Source organism: Vigna radiata, chromosome 7, assembly GCF_000741045.1.
Source record: "Vigna radiata var. radiata cultivar VC1973A chromosome 7, Vradiata_ver6, whole genome shotgun sequence".
Classification (NCBI taxonomy): Eukaryota; Viridiplantae; Streptophyta; class Magnoliopsida; order Fabales; family Fabaceae; genus Vigna; species Vigna radiata.
The window spans coordinates 6,770,975-6,782,667 of NC_028357.1; the positions used below are offsets into that span (position 1 = coordinate 6,770,975).

At 28.8% G+C, this 11,693-nt stretch overlaps 1 protein-coding gene across 1 annotated transcript; it reads right to left on the reverse strand.

Annotated features, from left to right (window-relative positions):
* Positions 1-8,687: 8,687 nt before the first annotated feature.
* LOC111241941 lies at positions 8,688-9,156 on the reverse strand. The gene is made up of 2 exons (XM_022782684.1): positions 9,079-9,156; positions 8,688-9,001 (listed from the first exon to the last, which is right to left on the reverse strand). The coding sequence occupies exons 1-2, from the start codon at positions 9,140-9,142 to the stop codon at positions 8,688-8,690; spliced, it is 378 nt and encodes a 125-aa protein (XP_022638405.1). The 5' UTR covers positions 9,143-9,156.
* Between the last annotated feature and the right edge of the window lie 2,537 nt (positions 9,157-11,693).

An 11,693-nucleotide genomic window follows, 5' to 3' on the forward strand; every position in this document is an offset into this window, starting at 1 on the left:
TATGTCTAGTTGCTAATCCCAAACAGAGATTAACTTTCCATTATCATAAAACCAATAAACTATTACAATCACACAAAAAGACGAGTTTAAGAGTTTAGAAAACACCTTTCTTGTTACCATAAGAGATGAAACTTACTTCCTATAAAGGCCACAAGGGTTGAACACCTCCTCCGAATACTTCATGAAGGATGAACACTTCCTTCGAATCTCCACAAAGGATGACAGGATTTACTCAGCAACAACAGCAACACTTAATCACACTCCTAAAGAAAGTTCTTGTTCTATGCCAACACCAAGTTCTCAAAGCCACAACACAAGGGTTACACAAACCCTAGGTCACATTTATCACAAAACAAAAATATCATATATGTTTTCATGTGTTAGAATGAGAGTCTAAAACATCTTTATAAAGACCTCACTCAAGGACACATCCAAAAATCCGTTGTCAGCTTTTTCTCGCATGATAATCGATTATCCACTTATGGTAATCGATTATGCATTTAATGAATGCACAACGACCAAAAACATGTCTAAAAACTCCAATGGCTAGTCTTAATAATCGACTATGGTAATCCAATTACAAAATATAATCCAATTACAAAATTTCAAAATTAATAAAATAAACCAAGAAATAAAATTAATCCATTGACATTGTTTCTAAAGTTTATAACTCAAAAACTTTAAATAAACTAAGGATACTCCCCACTCTCGCGTCTCTATCATACATATATAACATCTGCAACATCCTCTACTCTCATATGACCAAGGGTCATACGATCATCGTAAGACACACACATCCACAAACACAAACAAATATGGGTAAGCTACCATAGCATAACCAATAACAATATAATACGTACATAACAAGTAACAACAACTTAATAATAATCAGTCTTCTACGGCGTTACGCTTACTTACATAATCATTACTATACCATGATCCTCATCAACGTTATCCTTATCAACATCGTCTCCAAACACATTGTCACTATGAATCTTCAACATCATCATGAAGGACCTTGGTCTATCTCCTATATCTAAACCTCACGCAGTTATAACTTTTCCATACAGGTTCGTAACCATACAACCTATAACTTCTCCATACAAGCCTGTTCGAGTTGTCCCGCCCTCATGGCTAAAGGACCTGCTTCCCTGCTCTGCTAGGACTTACGAGTAAAAACGTCGACACATCACATACTAGGTACTATACTCAACTATGAGCCAGAGACTAGACAAAGCATCATTCCCCTATACATGGGAGAGAGGATCAACTATCTTGCTAAAATCTTGAATAAACCTCCTGTAAAACCTTGTATGTCTAAGAAAAGATCAAACCTCTCGTACAGAAGAGGGCGAAGGTAACTGTAAAATAATATCAATTTTAGCAGGGTCTACAAATATACCATTCCTAGAAACAACATGACCCAAAACTATACCTTGTTCCACCATAAAATGACACTTTTCAAAATTTGAAACAAGGTTAGTTTCCTCACATCTCTTAAAAACCCTTACAAGATTAGCCAAACAATTATCAAAAGATGAACCATACACGTTAAAATCATCTATAAAAACCTTAATACAATGCTTCAACAAATTTGTAAAAATACTTAGCATATATCGCTGAAATGTATCAAGAGCATTGCAAAGGACAAGTGAAAGTAGTCTTATGTTGATCCTTTAAGGCTATACAAATTTAAAAATACCCATAGAATCCATATAGAAAATAATAATGTGACTTACCTGTCAAACGATCTAACATATGACCCATGAATGGCAAAGGAAAATGATCATTCCTAATGACTTGGTTCAATCTCCTATAGTCAATGCAAACCCTCTAGCTATTTTGAATACAAGTAGGAATCAACTCATCCTTCTCATTCTTTACCATTGTGATTCCATATTTCTCAGGAACCACATGTACAGGGCTCACCCAAGTGATGTCAAACATGAGGTATATAATACCTATTTGTAGCAACTTGGTGACCTCTTTCTTGACAACCTTCATTAGTCGAGGATTCATTCTTCTTTAAGGTTGTCTCACTGGTTTAGCATCCTTTCCAACAATATTCTATGTGTGCAAAATGAAGGGCTAATACTAGGAATATCTGCCAAAGTCCAACCTATTGCTTTCTTGTGAATTCTGATAACCTGCAAAAGTTGTTCTTCCTGCTCATCAGTAAGCAATGCAGATATAACAACAGAGAGTTTCTCTTGCCTCTCAAGATAAGCATATTTCAATTGAGATAGTAAGGGTTTCAACTCTAAAGTGGGTGGTTGTATCACAAATGGCAACATTTTACTACCTAAGCTTAGTCACCTCAACATCACACTTGGATGCCAAAAAGGTATCATCTATTGACACCGCATCCTCAATATCACCTGCTTTATAATTTTCTTTGTTGTCCAAAGTTATGCATGTCATTTTTGAAAAAGAAAAATCCAAAGATGGAGAAAAAGTTAAAAAAAAATGTCTAAGAAACTAGAAGAAAAATTATTTACAACATCACTTGATAAATCAATGCAAAACTAAGAATGATCTTTAATCGGGTGCTTCATGGCTTCTAATACATTAAAATGCACCTTATGTCTCTTATCTCCATGGTCAATGATCCTGCATGCACATCTATCTTGGTTCATGTTGTCATCATGAAAGGTCTTCCAAGATAATAATTGTTAAACTAATTCCTTCACCATCCTTCATATCCAATATGTAGAAATCTGCATAAAATTAACTTATGTACTCGGACAAATACATATGCCTAAACGTCTATAAGACTTATATGCCTAAACGCTCTCATATGTTTTGAAGTTTAACCAAATAACATTAAACAAAACGAGAATCTAAATATGTTATAACTAGAATAATAGGATAAGTAGAAACATAAGTGTAAGGCTCAAAATCCCTAATCATCTAGTAACATAGGAAAATCCTTAAGAAAACACTTAGGCATAAACGAAACATAAAACAACCAAAGTTAAGGCATCCAAACACAACACTAAACAACTTCCAAGTCAAAACATCTATGTGAGTTATGCTAAAAGAGAAAGTTATACTATACGAAACAATATTAGTTTAACTCTCAAATGGATAAGGTTGTTGAAGTGTCGAGACAATGTTTTTGGTAAAATCCTTAAGTGTCTCAAATTATACTCCAAAAACATATAGAAGACAAAACATGCTTAACGCTCTAGCTAAAGAAAGCAAAATCTCATAAGTGTTTACAACAGACTAAACGATAACATGAGCTAAACCATTCACTTCATCCAATGATGAAGATCTTATTCAACGCTTGGTATCTTAGAAAAAAGCTTAAAAGATAAACGTTACCTCAATGATAGAAAATCTAAAAAACACTTTGTTGTTTTGATCAATAATTAAATGTCATCAAATGCTCAATGTTCAAAAACAACAAAAGTGGCCAGAGAAAAGACATATCTGCTACATGTAGATCTACTTTATTTTATGCAGATAACCTACTACATGAATCCACATGCTCTATTCAAAATATATGAGAAGTGGATGTTAGAGACAAAAAAGATATTCACAAAATGTTCTCTCCATCAGAAGTCATGCCAGAAAAATAATACAACCTACTTTTATCAAAGTACTGAAAAAGAAAGTCTACTCTAACTGGTTGACTTTAACCAATGACTGTGTTACATGATTAAACAAAGAAGACACGAAATTAATGGCAAGAGCTCAGTCTAACCGATATCTTTTGAAGAGTCTTTAAATAGATAATGATTCAAAGAAACAATCAAGAGGATAACTTACAACGAAAATACCATCCTACAAAGAGAAGAAAAATATCGTTTAGAGAAAAGTATAGAGAAGCTCAAGATCAAAAAGAATATCGGAGAAGAGAAAAAGAAAAAGCAAAAGTCAAGAAACTCTTTCAAGTGTCATTGTAATATTAGCTTACAATTTGTAAGTACAGAGAAAAGAGAAAAGAGAGAAACACTCATCGAGTCTGTAGACTGTATTGTATTGAACATATATCCTCTCTGTGAGAGTAATCATCTAACAACATGTAAAAAATCAGTTGATTGCAAATTTTGAAGATAATTAAAACACTTGTTGTTAACTCAAGCGAGTTAATGATTATTAGGCAACGTATCGGGGGATACCAGGATTGTCTAGTGGAAACCATGAGTGGGTGAAACTCAACTAGTCTAGGGTAATAGGAGTTATTCGCTGACTAAGGATACCAAAAGTGGTGAAGAATATTGTGCAATGAGGAGTGGGTGAAACTCAACTAGGCAGCGCATCAAGGGATACCAAGAGTGGTGAAAATACTTAGTTGTAATCTTGTTGAAGATTATAATGGAACTCTCTAAGGTTAGAGGAGACTGGACGTATCTTAGTTGGAATGAACCAGTATAAAAATATTTGTGCATTTACTGTTTACTTCTCTCTCGGTGCTTCTCTTATAAAACTTGTAGTTGCATTTTCGTTTTAAATATAAGAACTTCTTATACTAGAAACTGATAAAGGCATTACATTTATAGAAGCTCCTAAATCTAGCTCGAGATTGTCAAACTTTGAATTTCCAATAACACAAGGAACAAAAAAGTACCCGGATCCTTGTCTTTTTGTCATATTTCAATATGTTTCTTAACCAAGCTAGACACATTTCTTCCCAAATTCACAATCTCATTGTCCTTAATACACCTTCTATTTATGCAAAGTTCTTTCAAAAACATGGCGTATTTTGGGACTTGTTTAACAACATCAAGTAAAGGAATGTTGATCCCCACCTTTTTGAAAGTATTCAAGATCTCTTGGCCCAATTCCTTGATTTTCTTATTTCTCGGCTTCAATCGATTTGGATAAGAAGGAGGTGGAGAATAAGATGAGGAAAAAATTTTAGAGGAAGAATTAGAGGACACTAACCTTGATTTATCAATAGTAGTCTTAGGTAATGGTTCACTTGGTCCTCCATTATTGTTAATATGTGTTTATTCTTTCTCCTTGTCTTCATCATCTTAGGCTTCCTTAGGGCCTTATACTTGTTTGTCGGTTCTTAAAGTAATAACATTTACATTTCGCTGGTTGATCAAGGTTTGTGCAAACAATTTATTTGATTCTTTAGCTTCTAACTTATCTACCCTTTGAATCAATTCAACAATTGATTTCTTAATTTTGGTATTTTCCTTAACTATTTTTTTCATGAAATCTTGTAATGACATTTTAGGTTGAGATTAGAGCACATTAAGGAGAATTAAACTAATTAACAAACCCTAAAATAGGGTAATCCCATGAATAATAGGCCCAATACACAAGGTTCATCCATGTACTATATATAATCATTGTTCACAAGATATACAGTGGAATCATTTATTCAACATAATTAACTTAATGCCGAGTATTTTTACAGGCTCTTTTGTCGAGATCATCCAATATGTATCAACAAAAATCATATTAACACAAATGATAAAAAAACATGTAAACTTAAAAACGAGAAGTGAAGTAAAATGTGTTTCTAGGTACGTCTCGACTTAATAAAAAGACTTGTATATTTTGAGATACATCTGAAAAAAAAAAAAACACTTTCTTTCCATTTGTATTCTATCACTAGTACAAAAATAGCGTACAACGTCGAATATTTTTTGCCTTTCACGTCGAATTCGAGAACGACGTCATATCAGGAGACACTAAATTCACGTCGATTCGACGTTAATTTAACGTTGAATTTGGTCAATATACGACGTTAATTTAACGTCGAATTTTGTCAATATACGACATTAATCATTTTTTTTAATTAATTGTGACCTTTTTTATAACTCTACGAGACTTGAAAAGCAGAAAAAACAACAAATTTCAGTTTTTGGTATTTTATAAAGCATGGACTATAAACAGTAATATAGGATCAATCAAAGAATAATAACAAACAACAAAGAAGTTCAATCAACAACATACAAGTTCAATCAAACAACAACAACAAACAAGTTCAACCAAACAACAACAACAAACAAGTTCAACAAAAAAAAAATAACAAACAAGTTATTAACAAATAAGTTCTTCAAAACGAAAACGAAAACGAAAGCTAACCTTTAAAAGGTGGGTTCACCGGAATAAAGTGCTGTCACCAGTGAAAGAGAAAGCAGAATGCGCCTATGAAGGACAAGAACACGAAAATAATCGGTGAAAACAAACGAAAATCATACCTAAAATAGTTGGTTAACATGCATTTGTATCAAATGAAAGAAAGATTACATGTGATGGTCATCAAACTTCGTTCGAAAAAAGTTTGAGCAAAGAAAAGGTCTCGCACGCTAAGATAAAGTGAATGAATTTTCAATCTCCCGATCAAATTTTTTTAATTTACTAACCTTTTAATGTCTAACGCTGGGGCATTGGGCATTTTATATCATTTTACGCCGAATTACAATTTTAAATTACGTTTAATAATTGCATTTATTTACAAAAATGTCAACGGTCATTTTTAACGTTGACTGTTGTATACTATTTTTACACTAGTGTATGCACCTCTTACTATTGGTGTGACAATTAATTATGAATTTATGACCAAACTTTTATTAATTACTCGTTATTAAAGTGATATTCAATGCATTTATTTAGAAATATACACGACGTGAGAATAATATTAACATTAGTTTTACTAATGTTTCTTAAAATGTAACGTTTCTCAAACATTTATAGATTTTAGGAAAGAATTAAAGAAAATAGTATTTTAAAGATTAACATATAAGAACATAGAACTTACAAATTCAATAAAAAAACACACTTTAATTATTTTAATATTGAGGTGTTATGTATAATATTTAATTTTAAGTGGCAATCAAATGTCCACAAAATTAAAATAAACACCATAAAATAAGGTTCCAAATGCGTCGACTCTCTTTCCAATACACTACGATTATGTATTTAATTAATGAATTTAAATACTACTTTGATTTTTATTTATAAGAAAAAAATTATCTTTATTAATATAGGTAATTACACCTATTACCAAAAATAGGTAATTACACCTATTACGAAAAATAGATAATTACAATAAATTTTATTAATATATTAATACGCTTTTGGTAAAACGAATGTAGATATTATGCTACATAAACAAAAATAATAAAATTTTATTTAATCATTCTATATAAAAAAAGTGTGATAATTACATCTAAAACATAGTGTCAAATTAATAACTTAAATTTCCGATTAATTATCAGATTGGTTCTTGAAAAACCTATTTCTTAACTCTATAAAATCCAATAACGAATTAACTAATAAAATAATAATTGATTATTAAATATTTGAACTAAACTTTCGTCACCAATATGAATTTTCTTGTTAAAGGAAACGCAGTCAAATAAAGGATAATAACAAAAAAAATATATATATTTTTTATATTTTCCCTAACATTTTAGTTACCATTAATAATGAAATTGATTAAAGGAAACTCATTATTACCATCAATGCTAGTTATTACGTTGAAGTATCCTTTCTAGAAATTTCTTTTATTTATTAATGTTTGTAGATAACATATTTTTATACATCACTTAACTTCACTTAACTTGTTTTCGTTACCCAGTGCGATTTCAGATCATATTTGAATTTTTAATAGTTTTTTAATGGGTTAAATATGTTTTTAGTCCTATATTTTGGGGCGATTTTGGTTTTAGTCCTTCTTTCAAACTAAGGTACAATTTAGTTCTTCAACTTTAGAAAACTCTGGTTTTAGTCTTTTTTACCAAATTTTTTTAACTTTATTTGTTGTTTCAAGCAAAAATGTGTCAAACAATGTAAACAATCCAAATGATATAATGAAATTTTTGCTTGAAACAGCAAATAAAGTTAAAAATATTTGGTAAAAAGGACTAAAACCAGAGTTTTCTAAAGTTAAAGGACTAAATTATACTTTAGTTTGAAAGAGGGACTAAAACCAAAATCGCCCCAAAGTATAGGGACTAAAAACATATTTAACCATTTTTTAATTAATGTGAGTTGAAATTTATCACATGTTTTTATTAAAATATGTCATACTTATCCTATTAATTTATTTTAGTACATTTTCATTGACCTTAATTATGATAGAATCTTATTATAATAGAACATACTTATTTTTGTCTGAACCAGACACCAATAAAATCTGATTTTAATATCACTTCTAACAATAAAATTTTAAAGGCTTTGAGAGAGAGTAATTGAGTGAATTTGAGAGAATTTAAAAGTAATTAAATTTTAAAGGTTTTTGAGAGAGAGTAATTGAGTGAATTTGAGAGAATTTAAAAGTAATTTTTTTTGTTATTTATTTGAGTGAATTTGAAGATAATGAGAGTAAATTTGAAGTAAATTTTTTTAAGTAAAGTTTGTGAGAATTAGTGTAAGATTTAATTTATGTGAGAGATTAAAAAAATTTACTTTCAAATCCACTCTCACTTAGCTCCAAATCTATTCAAATAAACAACAAAAAAAATTTATCTTCAAATCCTCTCAATTACTATTCGCGAAATCCACTCAAGTGAACAAAGTCTTAATATTTGTAAATTATGTTTAATTTTTTCATTTTTAATTAATGTATAAACTTCAAACTTGTATTTGGATTCATAACACATGAAAAAAAAACATTTGAGAAAGAAAATATAAAGGATGAGATGTTTTATTTTAAATTTATGATGCCTCTACAAAACAACTTATTCTAAATGGCATATAGATAAAACTCCATTTGTTTAAATTGAAGAGCAAAAAACATCTGAGGAAATGGGATTTAATGGAAATTGGTGGTCCCAAGCATATTTAAATTTAACAGCATCTCTGTAAACAGCTTCACCATTGTTAACTATGCACCCATTTTTTGAAACCTTGAAAACTGCAGGGTTTATGCGTTCTACCGATTGAAATCCTTTACAATCTAACAACACATTCTTTTGAACGCATGGACACTTGTTAATGATAGTCACAGACCATTCTTCTTTTCCTTGCACTTTAACTCCTGTTGCAGATTGACTTACCGATAGATCTTTCAAGGAACATTGGCTATAACCTGAAATCATGATATACAAAAATTATGAATAATAATTTTATTAGAATGATTTTCTCATAGAGGAAAGGAATCATCACCTTGAGAAACAAAAATAAAGAACAAAACTATGCTAAGAATATTGACGGTTGAAACAGCCATCATTGAAAATGTAAATACAAGCTTTAATATTTCAAGAATTTATTTAGGCCACTATAATATGTGTTATTTATAGATGAATGTTAGTAAAAGAAAATATCTTTATGGTGTGAACACATTTATGAAACTTTGACTTTTTGAGACAATATGAATCTCAAAATTAGTGTTGTCAAAATAGATTGTAATTCGTGAGTTAATATGATCAATCACGGGTTTGAGTCAGTGCGATTTGAAAAAATGTAAATTTTTTTATGCGGATTAGTTTTCAACTCGGCTTACTTAGAACCCGACTCATCCGGGTTGAACCCCGTGGTGAGTCGGATTGGTTCACCAACCATTTAATTATTTATTATTATGTGTTTCAATATTATTAGTTACATTTTTTATTATAGTGCAGATGAAATTAAAAAAAAAATATATTTCAAGAAAGAAAAATATTGTAGATTTATCTATTCAAGACTCTAATATTATAGATGGAAAAGTAATACAAAAATTATCAATATTAAAAACTTATTTGTTTGTTCGCCTTTTGTGCTTGTTTTTGGAGTTTAACATCATTTTAGAGTGAAATTTATTTAGATTTGAATCAAAATAAAATTATATTTTTTTTATTTTAAAAAAAACTTATAATTAAGTGAGTCAGTGAGTCAATCTGTTTAATTCACCAATCTATAGTGGGTTGGACTGGACTCGAATATTTTAAGCTTGCTAATAAGTGAGTCAGGTTGAATTAGCTCAATAATTTACCAACTCATAGTGAGCCAGATCGAATTGCACGTTTTGACAACTATACTCAACAATGTAAATGATTGTTACAAATGCCGATAAATTGTATAGGTATGATAATATAAGATTTTATTCTTCTTAAAAGAGAGTGTGTATTAATTCTTTAGTTAGATTGGCCAGATGATACTAATGAGATTCTAATTTTCTCATGAAACTCTTATAATATTGTTTTGTCATAATATTAAACCAAGCTTAATGTTGCCTTCCGATAGAGATTTTAACAGAAATTAAAATTCATTATATTTGAATTCCTTATAATTGAATTCTTTTTCTTTTATAGATAATTTGTTTGAGTAGAGTAATTATAATATCTTACATTTTAATTTCTTGTTTGATAAAGCAATTGACTTTCTCTTATAAGATAAAATTTCTTTTTAGAAATATTTATTTTAATATATAAAATTTTAAAATTAAATTTAAAAAATACTAGTTAACTTAAAATATTTTAATAATATTTAATAATTTAATTATAAAAATATTAAAATTTAAACATATTAGTCATAGTAATATTAATTAATATTAAATAACTTCAAAAAATATATGTAATAATATGCATTTGTATGAATATTGATTGATTACATCAAAGAAGTATAATATTATTTATTGATTACTTCATTTATCAACAATACAATCATTGATTATAAAAATCACAAATTTAATATATATCATAAAAGGACAATTTCATTAATGTGATATAATTAACTCATAATTATAACATAAATAAGTAAATTGATATCAAAGTATATAACTTAATTGTAAATTATTATTTTGTTTTATGTGCAAGTGTCGTATGTATTAATATTTGTAATAATTATTATGTATTATTTTTAAAGTACGAATATGTTGTTGTGTTTGTTTAATTATAATTTTAAGTATTTTTCTTTGATTTTATTATAAGAAAACATAAGAAAAACAGGTTAATTATTTTAAATAAAAGATAAAATAGTTTGTTATTTTTATTTAAAGAGTTTATTTTAAAATATTTTCTAAAAATAAGATTTGGTGAAAATTTAATTAATTAGAAAAATCATTATTAAATATTTTTAAAAGAAAAAGAAGTAAATAATAGCATAACTATAATTTTTAATAGATATTATCATATAGGATCTTAAGTTTATTTTAACAAAGTAAAGCGTTTATTTTAACAAAGTAAAGCATTATGTAATACTCATGAATATTTTCTAGAACCTTCCCACCTAGGTAACACATAAATAAACCTTACATCTAAACTACAAACCGTTAACACGTTTGTAAAGACACCACCCTTTCTATTACAATATCTAGGCTTATCTTCAAGAGAAATAGTTATCAAAATATTAGTCTTATCAAGTGCTACAACACATTTCTACAATCAACATACATTTATTAATATACAGTGTCTAAAATGTTAAGTCAAGATCGTCTAAAAAGAAAACATCATTTAACAACTTTTATTTTGAAGTTTAATAAATGAACAATTAACGAAATTGTGTTTGTAGTTCAAATCGTCTAAAGAATATGTTTGATAAAAACAATGTTGAACAATTAAACAACTAGTCTATGTTGTATAAAATATTATACAACTCATAAACAATGTTTGATAAAAATGCGTTTAACATTTCAATTGTTTAAGACAAAGGTTTTACTAAACGATGTATCTTGTAAATAATGTTACTCAATAGAATATACTTATGTGCTAAACACTCTGTACACGTAACATGCCTAAACGGTATACAACATTTATAACATTAAATGCATGTACGATTTGTAACCCTTTGTCTATGGGGCTTTG